Source organism: Staurois parvus, unplaced genomic scaffold (assembly GCF_062004578.1).
Source record: "Staurois parvus isolate SC_StPar_1 unplaced genomic scaffold, SC_StPar_1.0 ptg000078l, whole genome shotgun sequence".
Classification (NCBI taxonomy): Eukaryota; Metazoa; Chordata; class Amphibia; order Anura; family Ranidae; genus Staurois; species Staurois parvus.
The window spans coordinates 5,907,852-5,934,422 of NW_028317874.1; the positions used below are offsets into that span (position 1 = coordinate 5,907,852).

The following is a 26,571-nucleotide window of genomic DNA, read 5'->3' on the forward strand; positions in this document are numbered from 1 at the left end:
CCCATATGAAATCTTTATAATTTCTTTCACACAAATAGAGATTTCATTTGGTGGTACTGTCTATAATCTCCACTAGGTGTTTTATTTTTTACTAAAGAAATTAAAAAAGACTGAAAATTGTTTTTAAAAAAAGGTCTTCTTAGTTTCTATTTTAAAATTTTGCAAACGGGTAATTTGTCTCCTTCACTGATGTGCATTGATGAGGCTGCACTAATGAGACTAATAGGATGCACTGATGGGCACTGATAGGTTGCATCGATGAGGCAGCGCTGGTGGGCATTGATAAAGAGGCGCTGATGAGGCTGCACTGATATTTGGCACTGATGGGCACTGATAGGCAACAATGATGGGCACTGATAGGGGGCACTGACTGACATCACTGTTGGGCACAGCTTGTCAGCACTGTTGGGCACAGATGGGCACTTTTGGAGCTGCACTGATAATCAGGGCACTGGTAATCAGTGCCCTGATTATCAGTGTAGATGTCTATATTCACAGTTGCTGGTTATCGGAAGTACTTTTCTCATGCTGTGACAGCATGAGGAAAGTACTACTGATAACTGGCAAGTGTGTTTACATGGTGATCAGCTGTGATTGGACACAGCTGATCACGTGGCAAAAGGCTGATGTGATTGGCCCTTTACCATGTCATGAGATCATGTGTTCAAAGGAAACAGCAATCACAGAAAGTTCTGGGTGCACGCCGCTGGGGTCACAGGGGCACATTTTGGGAGGAAGTCATATAACGCCATCCCAGAACTGGACAACTGTGCTGTAGCCATCATTCGGCTATAGCGTGGTCAGGCAATGGTTAATAGATTATGGGAAACTGTGACTATCCACTTCAAGAAAATTGTCCCACTCCACCATTGACACTGCTTCAATCTAGTCAGATCCCTTATCCCTAATTAGTACTTTTACGGCCTTCATTGCTGTATCATTGCTGTAACTAGGTAATGGCTTGTCAGTTGATAAATGTGGTTTGAAAGTGAATGTCTTTGAAGATATACTACAAGACTATCACAAAGCAGAATGCTTGTGTGAGAAAACTGAGATGGAAACTGCTGTTCTCTGATTCCCAAGTGACATACAAGTTCCTGATCTGTGATACTGAACTAAACAAAAGATAGGCAGTTTTTTTCAGAAACTGTTCATACATGGTTTGTTTCATGACAAATTTCCATAAAGTGGAACTTTACTCAGAAAATGAAGTCATGATAGATTACTTCATGTTGGCCCATTTTGCAGGTATAGCTATTTAAAATATTACAAATATGTGCCTATACTGTCTAAAATCCAGTAACACACAGTCTCATCCTGCTCTGCACAGCCTCAGTTGTTTTTTTATTCTTTGCGCTATGCCAAAAAACAGAGCCACTAGAGGCTGAACTTCTGATAGCTAAAAGATTTACTGCTGCTCAGGGGCACTAGGCTTTAACAAAATGACAGTCTCCAGCAAGAAGAAACAGTGTGCTGTGTACATTTCCCCCAGCACTGCCCCTAATTTTGGTAGCATAATAATTAATGTGGATTGTATGTTCTTTGCTAAAGAACAATATTTCTTTATTAAGTTGTTATGGGAAAAGTTCACCTTTAACTAAATCCATTATCCTGACAGTGGAGGCTATTCATGGTAGTCTGTTCCAGACCTCTAGAAGCTGGCTACCTCTACACCAAAAGTTCAGAAAACCTGAGAAAATTAACCATAACATTGTGAACAAGACATTGCCTACAATTGCATATTTCGTCTCAAACCTGGTATGTGTATTTTATGTTGCCACTTACTGAACTTTGGATGACACCCTCAGCCGTCTTTTGCCAGTGTTTGGAAACTGCCGAGAGTTGATGTATGAAACTTTCCGAAGAGCTTGGTTGATGCTGTCAATATCCTCACCTTCCATTATCAGTATAGACTGAGAAGGGTTGAAATGGTACTAAGAGAAGAGGAAGAAATACAATCTTAATGCAAGTGAACAGATACAAGCTGGGAAATTCATAACAATTATGATATTTATTATTTATTCAGTGCATTGACATGACAAAATAAGTCAATACATTCTAAAACTGTTTTATATTGTAGTTTCACTAAGCAGCATAACAATATTTAAGTTCCAAGTATGTTAACGGTTTCTCAATGATTGGTTTGGAATGATATTCCCAATATTCGTGTATATTGTAAAAATGTACACTTGTTCTACTTTGCATATTTGGACAAAAAATATAATTAGCTCAAGCTGGAAAATCCATTGAATTGTAACACTGTGAAAGAAGAATGAAGTTGAGCAGCACACTTTTGGGGACACAGAAACAGTGCCAATGAACTGAGAGCAGGACCTGCTCCTTTCATTACCTTCCTCTCTACCTTTCCCTGTTGCTTCTTTTGTGTTTCTTGTACCTACCACCTCTGGTTACCTAAGGTCAGCTATTCAGATGTGAAGGCAGATGTCTGCTCATCTTAAAATAACGTTTAGGACAGTTTAATGGCAAACGTATCAGCAGGAGAAGACTGACTACTATATTCCTGTGGAAAATAGAACTGGTATACATATATGTGCACAGGGCAAGAAATATGTAGGTAGTCTGGGTGGTTCATAAGCTCTATCCTCCTGAATGGCCTTTCCTTAAAGGATCTGTCCACCCACCTATTATTATCAATATTAATAAGTTGAAATTTCACTCCCATTAGTTCCTTTTATTTCATGTGGACCTCTCTATAACCACCACAACTAATATTCAGACCAAAGAACTCACCTAGGAAACATAAGAAGCTAAATGATAATAGTCTCAAGGCTCTACAAAAAAAAAACCAAAACATCAGTCTTCAACAAGACCTCGAGAAATTGGTCATATCTTTAAAATAAGTGTATATTGTGGCTCATGTCCAAGTATGGGAAAACGTAGAAAAGCCCTTACAGCATTCTGGTACTGCCCTGTTTCCCTCTTAGCTAGCTCTCCCCTCACTATCTGTAAAAAAAAACTAAATTATACCAGTCTTTACATGATTCTGTCTTCCTTCAATCATACGAGAAACATAGAGAACAGAGGAGAAGAAGGTAACTCTGACTTGACGCTCCCACATAAAACCATGTAGCTCATGCATGGACTGTATAAATTTGCTTCTTGAAGCCCGATTTAATTGCCCATTATCTATATAACAGTCAGTCATAAATTAGTCTATAATTACTCCTGCTTTTACTTAGAACAGAAGTGGCGAAAAAGTCTACACTTTAGGCAAAAAGGAATAGATAGAGTTATATATCTGTGTAATATTAGGTTTGATACCTTGAGATCACTGCTCCACTTTATTTCTTGTAACTATATAGTACCTTAGTGTCTGTACTTATATTCCATATCAAAGATTTCTTTTTGTATGTGAAAAGTATAAAAGCCAGCTTGATCTAGCTAACACAATCTGCGCAAATACCCCAAACCTGCTCCATATGATTAATGAGATAAGAGAACTGTGATAAAAAGATTTTAAAGATTCAATAGCTTCAAGCAGAGTTCTTATATAGTAAGTATGTTTATTCTGAAGTCCTGCTGGTCTCTCTGGAGTCAGAAGGTACATAAGTATGCCTTTGTAAAAGTTTTTATAAGCCTAACTGCTTAAAGATACCCCATCCCCAGAGGTTTTAACCTGATTCTAATTTCCTCTGTTAAAGGAGAATGTGGGGTGTCAAAAAATCAAACATACATACCTATGTGGCTGCAGCATCAGTTTGATGGTGCAACTGTACTCTGCTGATCGGTCAGTTCTCAGTCTTCACTGGAGAACTGGGGTGTGGAGGAAGTAGGAGTGGTTGGCTCAGGCTCTCAGCAGTGTGCTGAGAGGCTGAGCCAGCTGCTGGTCAGGTATCTCAGTGGATCCCAACATTATTGTCGTGATATATCCAGAGACTGAAGCAGCTCTATGATTTGACAGCTCTATGACAGTGAGCTGACACAAAAATAAGTGCACAACTGTGACCCAGAAGAGAAGTATGGCCAAAAAAGGCTTTGGACATAGTTCTTTATGTCAGCCCAAATACCTGTAGACAAACACCTACATCCTTAGCTCCCACTTTGTGAGCAGCGGGGAGCTTAAAAGATCTGGAATTCTCAATTTTTGTAGCAGTGAAACAGCAACTGAAAATGGCCATTGGATATAAAAGCATAGAGGGAGGCTTGGTGAGTACATTTTGTGGCACTTCTTACAGATGTAGTCAGCTTAAGAAATACAATGTGGAGGGTCTCAGTCAAAGGAAAAAGGGCTTCCACTGCTGGCATCCTACTGAAAAAAAGTAGTTACCTGTTTTTTTCTGGATTCAGTTCTTTCTTGTACATTGATCCAGACCAAGCAACAAATAAAGCCAGATTTTCAGAACTATTAGACTGTTAGATCAACAAGGCAGCCAAGAAACTATCTCTAGATAAGAAACCAGCATTAGCAGCCCCTGTATTTTCTCAGTAGAGATTTCTTTAAAAAATAAAGGCTATCAATCAAAAGAGTTCTTGAAGAAGTTACCAGTTGAAATAAACTTGAAAGTATATAGTGTCACAGTAGACTGTTTAACTCTTTTACTGTATTTTTTTCTGTGTACCCCCTTTGTTTTACTGGTATTAGCACAGCCCTTAGTTTCCATGCCCAAACCTACAACCTGCTACTGGTCAAGCATTGTTCCTGTCCATTTAGAACACAGACTTTGGAGAGAAATTTCTTTTTACCACACAAGAAACACACAGAAAAACATCTTCAAGTTAGAAAAATGCACACCGAATCCTATATGTGAATTTCTTTGGTGAGTTAATCTGGCACTGGATCTTGTGAAGTCAGTCAGTTGCCATACCACAAACAAAAAAGTATTCGGGTGATGCTTTCTACTACCCAAGCATCTGACCCACTAGGGGCTAAAACTTAACTTTATTTGATACGTTAAAACATATCTTTATTTTATTATTAACACACACAACCATGTGACTCATTTACTACCTGAGAGAGCATTAAAACCCATGCAAGGTTAATGCTATATCACAAAACCTCCAATGGATTATTATGGAGTATCTGCTTCTAATTCAGGTGAAAATGCAACTATAATACCAATAGAGAGACCACAAATTAGATCCAATTTTCATGGACTTTCTCATTGAATTAAATGTAAATACACTGAGAGTGCAATATAGAGTGCTCTCTGGGCATACAAGCTTGTAAGTATTTTTTAAATATGAGGAGAGAAGTCTTTCGAGGACATATGTACTGAAGCTTCCAAAATTCATCATCAAATATAATTATTTCCTGTTTAAGGGGAACATTTACTAGTAGGTACAGCAATGAGCACAGTGTGTGCACCTTTTTTTAGGTTGGTGGGAAGAAAAAAATATATTTGCTGATAATATGCTTCAGTATACCTCAAGCATACTGCTGTGGACGAGGTTCACAGACAACATATTCATTCTTTCGAATGGAACCAGAGAGAGAGATCTTCCAGCAGTTTGTGGTACATCTCAGTGAGAACACGATTGGTATTTTGTTTTTACCAGTGAGATAACTAGGACACAGTAAACTTCATAGACCTCAATATTAGTAAGGGGAACGATGGTGCAATTCAAACAGTAATCTTTCAGAAGCCCATGTGGGGCTAAGCAAAATTGTTTAACACAAGAATGTGAACTTTTTTTTTTTGGATAGATTCACACAAAAAGGATATCCAAGGAGCAATCTATAGAAATCATTTTATAGAGTGAATACACTACCCTGGGATTCTTTAGGACAGAAAAGAACTAAGAATGATGGGCTGGCAGTGACATGAATAATTGCCACTTATTCATGTCAGTCTGGGCAGATTTATAATATCATTAAAAAATACTGGAAAATATTACTGGATGATAAAGGCTTACAAGAATTTTCACCAAAGAATCCATCAATAACTTATAGGTGGGGTAGGAACTTGAGGGATGGTTTAATCCACAATAATTTGGACAAATTCCAAGAGTGACACGTAATCCAGCCTGGCTGCCAGACATTGCTAAGGGATCACAGTGCTGCTGTCATTACAAGGGCTTCTCATTTATACCAACTGACAATTTGATAGTTCTACAATTGCAGTTCTTATGGAATAATTTATATTGCCAGTTGTTCATGTCCTCTGCTCTATGACCATCCACCAGTTTAGGAGGCAAGTCTTAGAACATATTAATGATATGATTTTGAGTAGTGCAAAATGTAAAGTTGGACCCAAGAAAAGGAGATCTAGACAAAAAGTTGTTAAAATAAGAGGCATTATGTATCTCTAAATTCGGCTAAAGATCACCTTATGGCCTGAATGAAGGTTTTACGCATTTGCCATTTGTGCATTATTAATATGTATTGGTATGCATGATATTTGACATAACTGAAGTTCTTCTACTTGCTGTTATTAAATGAATAATTGAACCATTAAAGATTATGAAGTAAGTTTCACACAAGGCAAGAGTCTCCTCACTGAGATATTATGTGTGTGAAAAGTAGTGCAGGATAACATTGGTATTTGTTCTAAAAAGCGGCAAGTGCAAAAGCAACTGCAAATTAGTAAAATGAGTTCAAGATAGCACTTCATGAGTGCCTGTCTCAGCTGTGGAAGCTCACGGTTGAGGTGGTGACATCATCACGCACATGGTGTAATGATGTTTGCTGCAGAAAAAGTAGTAGGGCTCCCACTTTCTATGCTATAAATAGAGGTGAGAATAAGGAAAAGACACCATTAGCTATGTGGCAAACTTTATGCACATTTGATTTTTTTTTCACCCTCACTATCTCACCCCCAATGAAGCCATGTTTTTAAGGTGAAACATGTAGGGTTTTGGGTTTTTTTTTTAGCTTTGAGCACTTTCTTACTGGGGGGAGTATTGTGATCCTGTTATGAGAATTGATTTTGGAGGTACAATTAGTTGGATGAATTATGATAGTGCAGAAGTTTTACCCAAGAAAGAAAAATGTCCTTCTTAGTCCAGTAATATAGTAGATGGTTAGTTCCAAATATTCTCCAGTCCAATAGCCCAATAGATTGGAAGTGGCTAATACCAGCTTAGTTTGGAGTGATTTGACATTGACATATAAGATAGTTGTGAGAATATGGTCTGGAGGACTTTGTTAATAGTTCTCCATGTGCCTTTTACCTTCGATATATAGTATTGTAGTTATATTTGGACCAAGTAGGACATATACAGCAGAGAGGCAAAAGTAGTGGTCCCTTGATATTTGATTTTTAATATATAATTATGCACTCTCCGTTTATAGACAATTAATCCAATGAGAATCCACAAAAACTAAATCGAAGCTGTGTTCTCTCTATAGATATTATAGTCTCACTTGCACATCTGTTTTGAGTTGATACTCCATAATAAGCCATTGGAGATTTTGTGAAATAGAATTTAACTTCAATAGGTTTCAATGTTCTCTCTGTTAGTAAATGAGTCACATGGTTGCAAGATACGTTTTAATGTATTACATAAAAGTTATGTTTTAGGTCCTAGTGGGTCAGATGCATGAGTAGTAGAGAGCAGTACCCCAAAGTGCTTGTAATTACCGTAGTTCCCACACAGTGGCAAAAAATGTATAGTTATCAGGATTCTTTTTGGTATAAGTTGCCATACTGCCCATAAAGATTGAGTCTCAGAAGGTATGTCTTTTGCACCAAGCAACATTAAACTTAATCATTTTCTTTCCAAAAAATAAAATAAATTAAAATGGGGAATTAATATTCCCATGTAAGTTTAGCTTAGAAAATGCCCTTCCCCAGTGAGTTTAGGGGACTAATGTTCTGTTATAAGCCTTTGAAACAACTATTTTTTATTATTGCTAAAAGCTTATCTTACCTTAACACCTTGTCCTAAGTTTTCCAGAGCAGTGATGTCCAGTCCTTCTCTGCAGGCCTGCCAGCAGGAAATAACATTCTGGCTCTCTATTTTGCCAGGGCGCAGGGTGAGCCCAGCTATGCTGCCACGAAAATACTGGGCAAATTTGGGTTTTGTGATTTCACCCCCTGCAAATAAGGAAAAGGCAGAGTTACCTAGAATAGAATCTGAAGAACACGCTTGTTTTCAAGAGTATAGCACCTAATCCAGCAAGTAATGCTTGCATGTCAGCTGGAGAGCACAGTGCAACGTTTTGAGGCTCTGCAATAGGGGCTTAGGATATTTTTAAAATTTTGACTGTTCAGAAGATTCTGCTGGTGTATATTGTTGTTGTTACCAGGCTTTCATAACTCATAAGCACTGCAAATGTAAAGCCTATCACTGTCTTCTTTTGAACTGCATCTTTGAAATTGTTTGGGAAAACCTGTACCAAAGGGGTTATTCAATAAAACAAGGAACATGGAAAAATGCAGCAATCCCTAAACTGCTGTCTGAAATCAGAATCTGTGTGAGAATGTTTTTATAATAATCTTTGCTGATATGATATAATACATCACATATCTTGACCTGCTGTGAAATTAAACCTAATTAGTGAGTCACTAGTACATAGTTCATGGCTGACTACTTTCTTAAAACCTTTTGGCATTTTTGGTTTTTGCTTTATGGTGGAGACCATAAATCATTTTCATGTGGCCACAGACAGCAATAAAAACCAGCCAGCCTACTGTTGGTTCTGGTAATATGCTTTATCCATTCAATGTACAGCACAGGTGTCAAACTGGTGGCCCTCCAGCTGTTGCCAAACTACAAGTCCCATGAGGCATTGCAAGATTTACAGTTACAAGCATGACTCCCAAAGGCAGAGGCATGATTGGACTTGTAGTTTCGCAACAGCTGGAGGGCCGCCAGTTTGACACCCCTGATGTACAGTATTAAAATCTGGTGTCTATGTTCCTCTATACTGAAAAATCATTACAAATGTTTTATTTTTATATATATACAGCCACATGTTCTACCTAAATGTCACCATGAAAATGAAGGCTGGAGGTTAAATCCAGGTACACACACACACACACACACGTGGGAGTTGCTGCACTGAAGACTCCATCCCTGGGCGATCCCTGATCCCCCTCATCCCGTCTCCTCCCTCCAACAGCTGAGTGCCTGGGCATCTTTTGGGCAGACTGTGTAAGCAATCAGTGAGAAGAAGAAGAGGTGATCCTGGGATCTGTAGGAGGATGAAAGTGCATGTTCTGACATCTGGTGGAGCGGGATATGAGGAGTACTATCGAGTTTCCTGATACACTGAAGGATCGTACCTTGGAAATTTGTTATCATACAAGCGCTATTGCTGTTTTTTTTAATATCCATAGGCAATGTTTTAAAAGCCTTTACAAGCTACCATTTTAGATGTACAGAGGATTTCCAGTGCTAAAATTACTGCCCTTGATCTGATGTGCGAGGCAATACCTCACATGCATGGTGCAACCGCTCTTCACATACCGGCACAGGGTCAACGCTTGCACACGCAGGTGCGCACGGGGGGGGGGGGGGAGGGTGTTTTTTTTAAAGTTATTTTGATTTCTTTATATATTTTTACACTGTCCCTTTTATTTTTTTATCACTTTTAATGCTATCACACGGAATGCAAATATCCCCTATAACTTCAATGGGCTTTGTCATATATTCTTTTTTGAGAAATCTGGGGCTATCCAGGGGCGGACTGACAACTCATGGGGCCCCCGGGAAATAGGGGATCATGGGGCCCCTGTATCCTTGCCCAAACTCAAAAAAGCCTATGAAAAAGGTACCAGGGGCATCTCATGGGGCCCTCTACTGACCCTGGGCCCTCGGGCAGTGCCCGAGATTCCAAATGGTCAGTCCACCCCTGGGTCTATCAGACTCTAGATATCTCCTCTGTCCTTACATTATCTAATCTCACCAAGATCGATGTGATCAAATGCTTTTCCAATTTACAAATGGCGCTGTTTATATCAAATGAAACTGAAGTAATGAAATGCTCGTAGCATCCGGTCTCATAGACTATAGATATGATTGGCATCATGCCGGTCTCCAATCGGCTCTATAGTCAACTAGCAGAAACACCGGCTGCATTCTCAGGTTCCCCTGATGGTACAGGAATGCCCGAGAAGGCTGTGGAAAGAAGCGGAGGAGGGGGAGAATCTTTTCCCGCTGCTTGTAATAGCAATCCTGCATCTAATTAGCAACTAGGATTGCTTTTACATGAAAGCCAATCGCCGGCTGAAAAAAAAAACGATACCAGGATGATGCCTGCAGCTGCAGGCATCATCCTGGTATAACCACTCAAAGACCAGTGATGTACCAGTATGTCGCTGGTCCTTATTGGGTGTATATGCTATGTTCTTTTTTATTGTATGCAGCCTGTGGGCTGAATGAAAAAAAGAGAAGAAATCTCTGCCAGAAAGTGTGTGGTATGCCCACCATTAGAATATACCGCCCTGCATCCACCAACTTCTAATGGTGGCCACAACTGAAATGTGCCAAAAAATATTTCAAAATATATATGCCAAAGCATAGTGGCCATCCACCCACTGGCCACCCCAGGCCCCCATGTTTTGGCATATATGCTCTTTTTTTAACTGCGGATGAAAAATCTAATCCAACAGCACTGCACACACCTACTTATGTATATTCTGAGAGCAAGACCCTGTTTTTGTCAGAATAAATAAGTCGTTTTGCAGCTGAATGACATCCTCGTTTCTCAAGCAGGCTTTTTCCTGCTTTCTAAGATGGGTATTTACAAGCCATTGGGGGAAGCCCCAGCGATTAGGTCGCATGGTGCCACGTGCACCAATTCCAAGATTGTACAAATGTCTAAATAGTGGCACGCTTGAATAAAAATTGTCCACGTATAAGTGGTACCCCATAAGGAAAAAAGGATAACACCAAGTCCCAAACTATCTTGCCTCTACTCCCCATGTAGTCTGGGCATCCAGGGGGCTCCACGTGACTATCTTTTCCCTCATAAATCCGAAACTTTTATGTATAGCCTGTTGCCCTCTCACAGGTTTTATACATCTTAACCCCATATCTGGCATGCTTGCTGGGGAGAAATTGTTTGAATGCAAGGTGGCCAGAAAAATTAATGAGGGACTCATCAACGCAGATGTTTTGCTGGGGAGTATAGACATCTGCAAATTTATGGTTATGGTGATTTATGAGGGGCCAAATTTTGTGGAGTCAGTCAAATTCAGGGTCACCCCGAGGACAAGAGTGTGTTGTCATTGAAATGCATAAAACACATTATACTCTCATATCTATGCCTGGCCATGGCAGCAGAGAACATATGATGAATCGGGTCTGTGGACCAATACAACCGCAATTCATTTTTTTTTTAGTTATACCCATGTTGTGGGTTAGGCCCAAAAAAACTTTAAATTCGGAAATCGTATTGGGTTTCCATGCAAATGGTCTGGCAAGGTTTGAATTTGGGTTGGTGGCGATAAACTGTTGTGCATATAAATTGCTTTGATCCACAATCAATGCATACACATCCTCTGTGAAAAACAGCTCCAAAAAATCAAGGGGAGTATTTAAATTTGCTGTTTCCACCTGAATTCCGGGTTGGGCAGTGAATGGGGTGCTGCAGAATTTGTGGGCTACCAAGCGGGATTTTCAAGCACATCCAGAAGGATACTAGTGGCTCTACAGGCCTGTTTGAAAATTCTTGGTGGCTGTGGGACACTACTTGTGCTCAGCACCGCACCAGCTTGTACTGCACTTATGGGACTTGCCACATCACCAAGTGATACTGCAGAGCTGGTATGTGAAAGACCAGGATGTACTAGGCTGCTGGTGCTCGCCAGTTGACCAAAAGGTAGAGCGGCACTAGTACTGGCACTCTGCTGCATATGAGAGTCATCATGCATTTGGAACATCTCAGCAACCTGGGAATGGGGTTGGGTACGTCTGATCTTAGCAGGGACCTCTTCTCCATCATATGAGCTATCTATTAGGGTGCCGCTGCTGTCTACAGGGTCGTATGATAAGTCTGTTTGTGTCAGTGAGTCTTCCCCTTTCGTTCTAATCTGACATACTCATAATCCTGTAGGCCTCTTCACTAGAGTACCTTTCCATTGGCATTTTGGCCACTAAATTTATAGGTACCTAGTGTGACTCACGGGAAAAAGAGCACCTGACTGTCAGGGACCGCTTGAACTGCACACCAATACACCAATACAGTAATCAGTGCTAAAAAAAACCACTGACACTACTAATGGCACTGGGCAGGAAGGGGTTAACATGTGGGGTGAACAAAGGGTTAACTGTGTGCTGGGAGTGTTTTACTAGGGGGTGAGGGTGGTGTGCTTCACTGTAAGCACACTGCTCTGGATGGCTGTGCACAGCCATCCAGAGCAGTGTGTCCGAGCTGGCAGGGAGGATGACTGTTAGTAAACAAAGCAGCCCTCCTCCCCATTGGTGATCATCGGTAATCACTGGGCGCCGGTGGGTAATCACCTAGGGCCACAAACAGCGCTCCAGGTAGGGTGCAGCTCGCGCGCACCCTAACCAGAAATGCGAAATCACGTATATACAGTATACATGATTTTGCACACCCGTGCCACCCTGTAGCAGTATTTCTGCTATAGGGCGGTTGGGAAGCCATTAACTGATCTCACAACAGTGCACTTACGGTCAATCTCATTCATTACTATTAGCCCCTGAATTTTATACACTATCATTGTTTTCTGCCCCACTGTATAAGCACTTGTTTTGTGAACTTGCTTAATATTATGTTGTTTTTGTGGTATGCACTTAAGAAGCAGGGGAACCTAAAGCTTGTCCTAGTATCGCATACACACACTAACAGTAATTAATCTGGCCCCATTGATTCAATATAGCAGCACTGTCTTAGGAGACTGGAAGCGCTTGAAATAATGAGATCTTCTAAAAGCTGTAATTTCCTATCTTTTATGGCTCACAGTTCAACACGTAGCACCTGCGCTTGATTTGGAAATTTACATTTCTAAACTACTTTAATGTAAACAACTGCCAGTCTTTTGCAAGTATTTGTTTAAGAATTACAGGTACTTTGTCATCAAAAACATAAGACATCATGTTCACAAAGCTATGAATATGGGAAAATTACAGTATCTGTTTAATTTGTACAATCATTGTCAACATGACATAACAGTATACTGAGGATTATCTACATGTTTCTGTTTATCACAAAATGTACAAATTCAGCTTCTATAATAGATAAACCTCCACTTGCTATAAATATTTCAACAGTTCAAACTTTGATCATTTGGCAATCTGCTCAGTGTAATGACAAGCAGACAGTCAATCCATTTTATTAGAAGCATCCAAAGCTAATGTATGTAGCTGATGAAAATAATGCACAGCTGCAAATATATGATTATTGTAACAGTTAATTACCAGACCAGGAAATTGTAAAGTAACCTTGTAGTCCATCTGTGCGCCCAGCAACTAGTAAAATTTCCAAATTTTCTGACACAGATGAAGCCTGTGAAAAACTTTATTACTCAGAGATATTTGATGGTGGTAGTAAAAAGTCCAACCATCATTTTTTACATTGTTAAAAATGCATGTTCATACTAAACATTAAAATTAGTACCCGGTGCCTTAAAAAAGATGTGTCCCTTTAAAAATATGACAATATTTTACAAGAGGATCTACTTAGAACAGAGGGGTGAGCAGCTACAGTGGGGATTGAAAGTTTGGGCACCCCAGCTAAAAATTTGTATTATTGTGCATAAAGAAGCCAAGGAAAGATGGAAAAATCTCCAAAAGGCATCAAATTACAGATTAGACATTCTTATAATATGTCAACAAAAGTTAGATTTTATTTCCATCATTTACACTTTCAAAATAACAGAAAACAAAAAAATGGCGTCTGCAAAAGTTTGGGCACCCTGCAGAGTTAATATCTTGTACTGCCCCCTTTGGCAAGTATCACAGCTTGTAAACGCTTTTTGTAGCCAGCCAAGAGTCTTTCAATTCTTGTTTGAGGTATCTTTGCCCATTCTTCCTTACAAAAGTCTTCCAGTTCTTTGAGATTTCTGGGCTGTCTGTCACGCACTGCTCTTTTAAGGTCTATCCATAGATTTTCAATTATGTTGAGGTCAGGAGAAAGTGAAGGCCATGGCAAAACCTTCAGTTTACGCCTCTTGATGTAATCCCCCGTGGATTTCGAGGTGTGTTTAGGTTCATTATCCATTTGTAGAAGCCATCCTCTCTTTAACTTCAGCTTTTCACAGATGGCATCAAGTTACCATCCAAAATTTGCTGAAATTTTATTGAATCCATTTTTCCTTCTACTCATGAGATGTTCCCTGTGCCACTGGCTGCAACACAACCCCAAAGCATGATTGATCTAACCCCATGCTTAACAGTTGGACAGAGGTTCTTTTCATTAAATTCTGTGCCCCTTCTTCTCCAAACGTACCTTTGCTCATTCCGGCCAAAAAGTTAAATTTTAACCTCATCTGTCCACAGAACTTGTTTCCAAAATGCATCAGGCTTGTCTATATGTTCATTTGCAAAGTTCAAACGATGATTTTTGTGGTGAGGACGTAGAAGAGGTTTTCTTCTGATGACTCTTCCATGAAGACCATATTTGTACAAGTATCTCTTTATAGTGGAATAGTGTACCACAACTCCAGTGTCTGCCAGATCTTTCTGGAGGGATCGTGCAGTCAAACGTGGGTTTTGAATTGTTTTTCTCACAATCCTGCGAGCTGTTCTGTCTGATATTTTTCTTGGTCTTCCAGATCTTGCTTTAACTTCCACTGTTCCTGATGACTGCCATTTCTTAATTACATTCCGAACAGAGGATATTGACATCTGAAAACGCTTTGCTTTCTTATAGCCTTCTCCAGCTTTGTGAGCGTCAACTATTTTCAGTTTCAGTTTTCTAGACAACTGCTTAGAAGAAACCATGGTGCTGATTGTTGGGGCAAGGTCAGATGAGTCTGGGCATTTAAAACCTTTAAGATTGACATTACCTGGTCTTCCCAGATGATGATTGAGAACAATCCATGACACTGGCAGGTCTCAGCTTGGCAAAGGGGGCAGTGCATGCTATAAATTCTGCAGGGTGCCCAAAGTTTTGCAGACGCCATTTTTTTGTTTTCTGTTATTTTGAAAGTGTAAATGATTGAAATAAAATCTAACTTTTGTTGACATATTATAAGAATGTCTAATCTGTAATTTGATGCCTTTTGGAGATTTTTCCATCTTTCCTTGGCTTCTTTACGCACATTAATACAAATTTTTAGCTGGGGTGCCCAAACTTTCGATCCCCACTGTATATGGCAGATGAGTAACAAAGATATAAAATGTGAACCCGCAAGCAGTTAAATAAAAATCCTACCTTGAAATGAAAGTGCTATAACAATTTAAAAAAATAAAAAAATACAATCAAATAATGAAAAGCCGCCCACACCTACACATACTCATACAAATGTGCTAAATATCAAAATTATACAACAGTGCCATACTTTTCTCACGTTCAAATAGTGACATAAATAATAATCACAATGTGAAATTAATACTGAAAAAGTACTACAAACAATATCCCCAAATCTAATGGACTACTGACGTCATGGCGCTCGTGGTGAGCTGACCCACTCCGGAGAGACATCATGGAGGGGAATACAGAGAGAGCTAGTTATAGCCAGAAGGTGTCAGCTACATTATATTTTATGCATGTATTATTGGGTGCAATGGAGCACCTGAATCGTGTGAGTTGCTTATTTATATTTAAATAAAATGAAGGGTTTTTTTAATGATAAAGCACTATTGGTCTGCCTATGTATTTCCTACATGTACTGTATGCTGAGTGTAGGAGAAGTAGTCAGAAGGAGCTGAATCAACAGCGAAGGAGAATCTTGGTAGAGGTCATACCATCACTATATGTCCACCTAGAGGGCGCAAGCCATTTTTGACCAAACTTAGTTGTGAGGTCAAAAATTCCAGGTTCAGGGCACAGCTGGTGTCACTGGTGGTGGAGGTGCACTGTATATGATAAAAGGTTTTTGATGGCAAAAGATTTTTCTATAGTTGGAAGGACTATGTATTAGTGATGGACTGTATTAGTTCATTAGATTTGGGCATATTATTTGTAGTATTTTTTCACTATTTAATTCAATTTTTATATGGGGTTTAATTGCTGCAATACTGGGTGCTTTTATCCCCTTTCTGCTCAAGCCAATTTTCAGCTTTCAGCGCTGTTACACTTTGAATGACAATTTAGCGGTCATGCAACACTGTACTCATATGACATTTTTATCATTTTTTTTTCACACAAATAGAGTTTTCTTTTGGTGATATGTAATAACCACTGGGCTTTTTTATTTTCTGCTAAATAAATTAAAAAGACAGAAATTTTTGAAAAAACACATTTTTTCTTTGTTTTGGTTATAAAAGTTTGCAATAAAATAATCTTTCTTAAAAAATTAAGACAAAAATGTATTCTGCTACGTTGTTTTGGTGAAAATAACCTAAAGCAGTGTTTATTATTTAGTTGGTAGAAGAGTTCACAAATTATGATATTTATCTAAAAATTTTTCAATCCTGATGTAGTGATGGCTTATCTAATTTCTTAAGGACCGAAAATGTCACAACAGTATGAATATCCTCCAAGTAACCCCTTTTTGGAAAGTAGACAGTCTGAGATATTTTGTAAGAAGCATGGCAAGCTTTTTGAAGTTGTAATTTTTTGTCATAAATTTTTGGAAAATTAAGAAACTAAATTTTTTTTCACTATTTTTCTTTACATACTGTTACCAATGCAGTACAGCATCATCATATAACTGGTGTAGCAGTGATCAAGAACACTATGGGGGATCAGGGACAGTATGTTAAAAAAAAATTATACATACTGTATACTTTTCTGCACATGGCTGACCTTAACAAAGAATGTATTGTACTTGTACTTAGAGTGCAGTAGTCAGGTGTATAAAATGGGTTAAAAACAAAAAAGGCATCCTCTACACAGTCCTCTGTTAGTGCTAAACTACCAGCGATAATGTGAAAATAACAAACAAAAAATAAAGATAAACAGCTTGCAAGGTGTGCTGGCTATTTCTTGATATTGGTCCTACATCTTTAACCACGTCCAGTAAAAAAAAATTTAAAAAATCAAATTTCGTCATAAATTTAGGCCAAAATGTATTCTGTGACATGTCTTTGCTAAAAAAAATCCCACTATGTGTAAATGAATTGGTTTACATGAACGTTATAGCGTTTACAAATGGCAGTATAGATACTGGAATTTTGTTTTAACTGACAATTGCACGGTCATGCAACTCTGCACCCAAATTAAATTTCCTTTTTTTTCCCCCACAAATTGAGCTTTCTTTCGGTGGTATTTGATCGCCATCTATTAATAGACTGACAATTTTGAGAAAAAAACAATATTAATATTCTTTTAAACATGTCCAGTAAAAAAGTTTAATCAAATTTTGCCATAAATTTAGGCCAAAATGTATTCGGCGACATGTCTTTGCTAAAAAAAATCCCAATACGTGTCAATGAATTGGTTTACGTGAAAGGTATAGTGTTTACAAATGGCGGTATAGATACTGGAATTTTTTTTTCTTTATACTAATAATAATGGCGATCAGCGACTTATGGCGGAACTGCGACGGACATTCTGACACTGGGGGGAAATTGACTTGGTGTCACTGACATCCCCAATGACACCAATACAGTGATCAGTGCTAAAAAGTGCTGACACTGTACTAATGGCACTGGGCAGGAAGGGGTTAACATTTGGGGCGAACAAAGAGTTAACTGTGTGATGGGAGTGTTTTACTAGGGGGCCTGGGGGTTGTGCTTCACTGTAAAGCACACTGATAGGGATGGCTGTGCTCAGCCATTCCAAGCATTGTGCCCAAACTGACAGGGAGGAGGGCTGAATTGTAAACAATGCAGCCCTCCTCCCTGTCAGTGATCGCTGATAATCACCGGCGTCGGTGGGTAATCATCGGCCGGGACCCGGTGATTGACACCCAGGGCTGTGATCGGCAGAGTGAAATGGGCGGTCGTACGCCCCCTACCCGGAAATGCAGAATCATGTATATATACATGATCCTGCGCACAGGGGCCACCCTGCAGCAATCAATCTACTGTGGGCAGTCCCCAAGCGGTTAAAAGTATATATTCATCATAACATACAATTAAATCTTGATCTATTGGAAATGTCTGCAAACACTAATTTGGCAATATTTTGCTACACTATAGTTAGCCCATCTTATATGCCCCTCCTGCAGCCAATGTATGCACGGTCCTGTCCTGATTGTATGGGGGATCGACCCTTGATCACCGTGCCTTACTTATCAAGTGTAATTTATATCAGCAATCTATTTTGAAATCTTTTGAATGGTTTCCAGCTCGTTTTAATATTATATTGGTAAGATGCCCTGCGCCAACCTTCAGAGTATACTCATATATGTATGTTCTTTTTTTGCTTTTACTTTTTCTCTGTGTTGAAATAAAGAATTGTGGTGTAATGTTTCTTTGCTTTATTCTTGTAATAAATATGAATTTGTTTACCTCAGGTGTTGATGTATTATATCCCCTGAAGAAGCCTGAAATGGACGAAACATGTTGAGATTCACTACACCTGGACATTGTTTAAATGAGTTACAACCAAATTATGGATACTTCAGAAAAAGTCAAAGGAAGTGACGAAACACGTCAGGGACACGTGACGTCTGACGCATCGATGTCAAACCAGAAGCGCGATCGCGGCCATTTTGGAAGAGGAAACGTGCGGTTACCGTTCCCTAAGCTTTGTCCATAGACCCTGTCTCTTATATTTGTCCATGAGGAAATTGGAGGAAAAGATGGGTAGATCCTGAAGAAAGAGATTATCCCAGTCTTGCGATATGCCTTTCTGATATACCCAGAGGGTAATTATTCATTGCTGCACGAGTTGGAGTGGTTTTTGAGCACAGTTGAATATAGTGGGGTGATATACACAGGAACTGATTTGTTGGAGTGTTTCACATTGAAAAGTTTGATTATATTTTTAAGGTTGTGGAATATATGTGCGTGTGTAGCTGAATGCATCTATATTTATACTTTTGCAAAAAACTTTTTTACTTTTTTTTTTCTTTTCACAGTGTGGGGTATATACTTTAATTGTATAAAGGATATGACACTATTTTGAGTTTTTGTTTTTTTGAGGTATGTGATTACTGGAGACTTCCTTAATTGAGAAGAAGAAAAAGATGTTTCACGGATGGTGTTTAGAACATTGGGAACATTAATTAATTTTTGATTTTTGACACTTTTGTATGTGGATTATATTTGTAAAAAGAAAAGTCTTTTTTGATATATTTAGATTAACTTTCAAGGGTGGAAGTGACTTACTTTTCTATAAAATTGGGGTTGATTGAGGGAGTGTGGTGCTGTTTAATTAATACAAATTATGGATACTGTTTATGTTAAAAAAAAGTGTTCTCTATGTACATTGATTTTATGGAATTTAAATTTTTCTATGGATTAAATAAAAAATGTTAAATTTTTAAGAGAATTTTTTTGTGATTTCTATTAATAGTACCTTGGAAATCCCCCTTCCCCCCAAGTTTCTTCCTTTCCTGTTTCTATATGGGATGTGGTGCTGTCGAGCTCCTCTCTAAATATTCTAAACTTCTGATATATATTTTTATATATATATATATATATAATATATATATAATATATATATATATATATATACACACATACATACATACATGCATACATACAGTATATTAAGAATGCTAGTAGTATTCTTTACTCCATATTGATATATTTGTCACATATTTTTTTATGCACTTTAACAAATTTTGGTATTTGATTCATTATTGTGGTGCGTGACACTTTTTCTATTCAACATTTTTGAGGGTGTGAGAATACACATGACAGTGGAAGAAGCAACCGTATATGTTGAAAATATATATTTTTTGTTTATGTTTTCTATTTTGTGATCTCTATTAATGGCATCTTGAAAATCCCTCTCCCCTTGGGGGGACTCTTCCTTTCTTGTTTATAATATATATCCAGAATATGAACAGATCTTTTTAGCACATTGATTGATACAGAGAGCTGATTGCATTTTATATTACATTTTAATTTATTGTTTGATTGTGATATTATGATATTAATTTTGGTATATTTAAAGTAGAACTTAACTCACTCAATCAACATTAACTATTTTGAATCCTTATGCTGCTAGCATTAGTAAACAGATAAGAAAATATATTATATTTACTTGTTTTAAACTTTTTATACATTTCTTTAGTTACTTCCTAGTTTCTTTACCTAAGCAAATGATGTCTTATATCCCATTATTGTATCCCATTAATGAGTATTCAAGAGGGGAGGAGGGGTTTTCTCATGTAAGCGCACCCTCCTGTCTGCATGCCTGAGCTAGGGGTCGATGGATTCCAGGAAGTAATTGCTACATGAATCCTCTGCCCTTACTCAAGATTGCCATGGCCAGAAATGCTAGGGGTTGTTTTTCTAAATGAATTCTCAGCAAAATAAAACATGGAGACATGGATGGATGAGTTTGTTTTGAATATTAAAAATAAATAATCAAAGCTTATGGTTTGTGGTGCTCAGATACAGTTTAGTTCAGGGGCAGACTGACCATTTGGAAACTCGGGCACTGCCCCATGAGATGCCCCTGGTACCTATTTCATAGGCTTTTTTGAGTTTGGGCAAGGACACAGGGGCCCCATGATCCCCTATTGCCCGGGGGCCCCATGATTGTCAGTCCGCCCCTGGTTTAGTTCCATTTTAAGCACTGCCAATTTAAACATTTAATCTTATTTCTGTCTTGACAGGTTCATTTTGAGATCTTGGACAGGTGTGATGGAAAAGAAGAGGTGATAAGTATTTTGGAACACAAAGATACATTTTCAGTGCAATGACTTGCAATATCAGTATCAAATGGAAGACCATCTAAAACATACAGGTTATTTCAATAGGCAGCAATTGAGGAGAACTGATATCATACATAATTTACCTTGGTTGCTTTTGGTGATTAAACACAAAACAAACCTGTCAGAAACAGACAAGAAGCATCTGTTGCCAAGAGCTCCTTCCAACCCTGCAATACATTGTGTAACTGACCCAGAACAAGTATGTACTTAAAGACTTCTGGCTTTTCTCTGAAGTTGCTAATCTGCATATTTGTTCCAAACGTTGGACATTTTCGGAAAGCAGGTCAAAAATGTCAGCAGCATTTATAGAAAGGAGGTGAAAGGTCACCCCTATTTCTTTTATACCTTATAGTATCATTCACACTACTATTTAGAGCTGAGGTTTTCTAAATGCTGTGAGTCTGTGCAATGCTAGAGTTGTGGTATGCATCATAGATAAATACAATACAAAAAGTGTTCTCTATGTACATTGATTTTATGGAATTTTAATTTTTCTATGGATTAAATAAAAAATGTTAAATTTTTAAGAGAATTTTTTTTTGTGATTTCTATCTATAGTACCTTGGAATCCCCCTTCCCCCCAAGTTTCTTCCTTTCCTGTTTCTGTATGGGATGTGGTGCTGTTGAGCTCCTCTCTAAATATTCTAAACTTCTGATATATATATATATATATATATATATATAAAAAAATATATATATATATATATATATATATATATATAATAAATATATATATATATATATATATATATATATATATACATATGCATACATACAGTATATTAAGAATGCTATTAGTATTCTTTACTCCATATTGATATATTTGTCATATATTTTTGTATGCACTTTAACAAATTTTGGTATTTGATTCATTATTGTGTTGCGTGACACTTTTTCTATTCAACATTTTTGAGGGTGTGAGAATACACATGACAGTGTAAGAAGCAACCATATATGTTAAGAATATATATTTTTTGTATGTTTTTTTTTTTGTGATCTCTATTAATGGCATCTTGAAAAACCCTCTCCCCTTGGGGGGACTCTTCCTTTCTTGCTTCTAATGTATATCCAGTATATGAACAGTTCTTTTTAGCACATTGATACAGAGAGCTTATTGCATTTTATATTACATTTTAATTTATTGTTTGATTGTGATATTATGATATTATAGTATCATATGGTATGCATCATAGATAAATACAATATTGCTTTTGCTTGAAACGTCCTGACCTTACCCATGTAAAGCTTAAATCCGTTAAATCCCCTATATTTAGGCCTCATGCACACTGGACATTATAAAAACACCAGTAGCATTCTTGCATTAAAAACATGAGTGAGAAAGCAATGTTCCCGAGCTATCTTTATTTTTCTTGCTACATCCATTATGGATCCTCTAATGCAGAAAATTGATGAGGCTATGCTGCTGATTCTGTTAAGGATGGTGAAGAGACAGCTGGAGGAGAGAAGCAGCCATTGAGAACAATTCTAGACCCATACTTTGATATCCCATCATGTATCCTCCAATTTCCTGTTTGCACACAGTTCTGCTAGCTTAGACAATGAGGCAGCAAAGGACATTGGAAATGCCCATAAAAGGAATTTCCTATTTGCACACAGTTCAGTCAGCTGAGACAATGAGGCTGAAAAGGACATTGGGAAATGTTCCTCTTTTCAGACAGCACAGATCAGACAATAAAAGAAATAGCAGCAAAGCACACTGAGAAGCAAAGGACAGTAAAAGAACAGTTCAGCCAATTGAGACAATGAGGCAGCAAGGGACATTGGGAAATACAATGAAAGCAAGAGCAGCAAAGCACACTGGAATATGTAGCAATATAAAAAAAAAGCTTGAGTCTCAAAAACGCTCATAAACGCCGGAAAGCTGTGTTTTACCACATTTTTCTGCATTAGAACGTTTTTACAGCTGAAAATTCCTCCTTAAACACAATAGTTCTGGGGGGTTTTTCCAGCCAGAAAACACTGATAAAAGCCTATGTGTGCATGGGTACATAGAACAACATGCTAGGGAGTTTACTGGCTGCAGCAAAAAATGCCTGACACCAAAAACAACAGCTGTAAAAATGTCCAGTGTGCATGAGGCCTTATAATAGCAACCCATTTCAGAAGCCAACAACAAAAATATTTATTGAGCAATGCATGTTTCTGGTCAGTGACTCAGAAAGCCTTGAAGCCTTGAGTCTTAGAACGATTCCAGAAAACTAATATTTTAGATTAGTGTCAATATTATGATATACTTTGATAATTCTTTCACAGTTTCCCTTTACTAAACAACACTAAAGTTTGAAGCAATCAGCTGCACTTTAGTCCCTGTCCATGGTACTGAAATGCATATCCATTTTAGAAAAAATGTATTACTGTATGTTCTTTGGTACAATTATCTTTTATTTGTCTCTGATTTTACCTAGAGATCATACACTTTGAAATGCCCTGGTTAAAAGCTTTCTGAGGTATAACTTTCCAGTCCTGGGCTGGAAGTGCTGGCAGTGCAAACTGCAGTGAGAGTTACAGCTACTGTTTGAATGACTGTGAACATAATTTAACAGCAAGACATAATGATTCATATGAAACTGCAGGAAAGGATTAAAATACAATAATTTATATAACCAAAACATAGGATTTAGCTAGTTCTTTGCTGTTAGCACTTACATGGAAAATTTTATGCCTCAACGAAAAAAAAAGAAAAAAAAGAATGAAGACTAATTTTAGAAACCTGCAAAGCGCCTAGCATAGAAATAAACCTAATAAACTGGTCACAGATATCACAGGGTGTGATCTATTCAAAGCATATTTAGGGTAGTAGTACAAAAACATTGCTGCCCAAATTCATAAACATGAACTGAGCTAAAATACATAATCAAATCTGAATTCTGCAAAAATAACATATCTGATGTAATTTCTAACATTAAATCACAGTATTATGATTTGGCCATTTGTAAAATCAGTGCCTCTGTTGTATTACTGAACAGAGGCATTTTCTGCAAGCAGTGGGCCTGTGTGCAGGATCATAAGATGGGCCCTCCTAAGGAAATAAAAAGCAATTGCGGTGAGTACAGCATGCCCTGGCAAAAATTGGGTGTGGTTTTTATTGCACTGAATATGACCAAGGCTTAAAGGGATGTAGTGATTGAATCCAAACCATCCAGCCCTATGTGCACACAGAAGTAACTTCTCTTAAACCAGTCTGTCAAATCATTCAAAAAGTCTATATTTCCTTTATATGTGCAATGTCCCAGACTCTTACTGGATTCACTGACCCATATCCAAATAAATGAGTCCAATAAAGCTTTAATACCACACCATCTTCATGTAATCTTTATTATTTGCTAAAAAAGAAGAAAAAAGAGCTCTCTCTCATGATGGTGAACAGCAATAGCTCGGCCTGTCTTATCAATATCCTGGACGTTTTCCAGCCAGGCTTCATGAGGTCCCAAATCTATCTCGGAATTATGTATTTGAAGTGCCGGAGGAAGAAGTGAATGGGCAGAAGCATATGAGTAATATCGAAAAGAAGAGGAACAGGAGCCGTCATACTAAGTGCAGTATATTAATATAACGTTTAATTTGTAGGTATAAAAACACTCACAAGAACAAGGATAAAATAAAGCTCATCTGTGTTAGGGTGTATGACCACTCTCCTCTGTCCTGTAGGGTACCGCTGCACATGCCAGAATGACAGCTGGAGCCGTGGGTGTAGTAGAGAGAATCTTCCTTGGGCATGAGGATGTAATGGAGCCGGTCAACAGCGTCTGTAACCTGGAAATAGCCGCACAACCAGCGTGGAACGCACAGGTGGAAGTGACCTCACCAGAAGTATCAGAGGGTCAGTGGGAAGATCTCAGGAACACAGACCAGGTCATACCCAAGGAAGATTCTCTCTACTGCACCGACAGCTCCAGTTGTCATTCTGGCATGTTCGTCGGTACCCTACAGGACGGAGAAGAGTGGTCATACACCCCAACACAAATCTAATAAATATATGCATCGCTGAAAATATAATGACACATTGAATATAAACAGATATATTTTGCGCTGTAGAGCGCTAAAGCTATATTAAAGTGCGATGAACGCCTGCGGACGTTAACTGTTAACGTCCGCAGACGTTCATCGCACTTTAATATTGCTTTAGCGCTCTACAGCGCAAAATATATCTGTTTATATTTACTGTGTCATTTTGTTTTCAGCGCGGCATATATTTATTAGATTTATGAAGGTTAAGAATTTTTGCCTTTATGTCAGCTGCTTTTTCCCTGCACTACCAAGCGCTCGTATTCGTATACCCATTGATATTGTATACACCATAACACAGATGAGCTTTATTTTATCCTTGTTCTTGTGAATGTTTTTATACCTACAAATTAAACATTATACTAAAATACTGCACTTAGTCTGGCTCCTCCTGTTCCTCTTCTTTCTCATCTTTGCCACTAACCACGCTTACTTCCAGCCAGTATTCAGAGATTTTTTATTGACTTTATTTACCATTTGTGTGCATATATGATTTTTATCATGTTCTTTGTAAGTCTGAGCTGAATTATGCCATCAATCTTATATGACACATGTCTATTTCCCCTTTTCATTGGAGTATCTATACTTTTGAGCGCCAGATCTTCTTCAGCTTTCATACGAGTAATATCACCTAACCCTGTGTGAGTGAGCATGAGGATATTTGTTTTGTATACAAATGGGAACACATTAGAATGTGCAAGGGAGAATGTCACCAGCACACAGAGGATTACCAATATGGGCCCAAAAGTTTTAATGAACGATCACATAGTTACAGCAAGGCAACATTTCGGAGTCTCGCAGGATCCCTTCATCAGGCATGCAATCCTCCATGTGCTGGTGACATTCTCCCTTGCTGAATCTGTTCGGTTCTAGCCAATGGCCGATGCAGCATCCATATATACACACAGCCATTTTTAAAACAGTAACGAGTGTCTTTGGATTGCACACTCACATTAGAATGTGAGCACAATTTTATGGATGAATTTTTTTTTTGTTGTATGGACATAGTACAATATTGAGTTTTTCTCTTATAGGATAAATTTGCGAGAGGGTTTCTTTTTTCTTTTTGGGAACCCACAAGAAGATATATGAAGTCAAATAAGAAAGAAGACATGGAAACGATGTGGTGATATAGCTTTGTGGGACCCATTTTTTTCTGGTATAGGCAAGTGAATCCAGTAAGGGTCTGGGACATTGGGCATATAAAGGAAATATAGACCTGTTGAATGATTTGACAGACTGGTTTATAGGATGTTAGCTCTGTGTGCACATACAGTAGCGCTGGATGATTTGGATTCAATTATGGATATTCACCAGGGGGGCATTTGGACTTGTCTGGCTGCAGTAGTGGGTTGAGCTTGGGACACTTGTACTCTGGTGGACATTGAACTATCCTGTAATAAGTGATGCAGAGTTCACAGGACAGTAGTAAGGTATGGCATAGTTCAGAAACCAGTAGTAAGTGAGGCAAAGTTCAGAAATCAGTAGTAAGAAATGCAGAGTTCAGAGATCAGTAATAAGTGGGGTAGAGTTCAGGGGTCAGAATTAAGTGAATTAGAGTTCAAGGGTCAAGAGAAAGTGACTCAGAGTTCAATAGTAAGTGATGCAGTGTTTAGAGGTCACTAGTAAGTGACACAGTGTTCAGAGATCAGAAGTACAGTTGTGTTCAAAATAATAGCAGTGTGTTGAAAGAAGTGAATAAAGCTCAAAATCCTTCTAATAGCTTTTATTT

The 26,571-nt window shown here is 38.2% G+C and overlaps 1 protein-coding gene across 1 annotated transcript in view; it reads right to left on the reverse strand.

Moving 5' to 3' along the window:
• The window catches only part of CLSTN2 (calsyntenin 2), a 1,070,252-nt gene that overhangs the window by 38,359 nt on the left and 1,005,322 nt on the right, over positions 1-26,571 (reverse strand). The window contains exons 10-11 of the mRNA XM_089669513.1: positions 7,831-7,997; positions 1,786-1,934 (exon numbers count right to left, since the gene is read on the reverse strand). Coding sequence (XP_089525639.1) covers positions 1,786-1,934; positions 7,831-7,997 — 316 coding nt within the window. The remainder of the gene's footprint in view (positions 1-1,785; positions 1,935-7,830; positions 7,998-26,571) is intronic.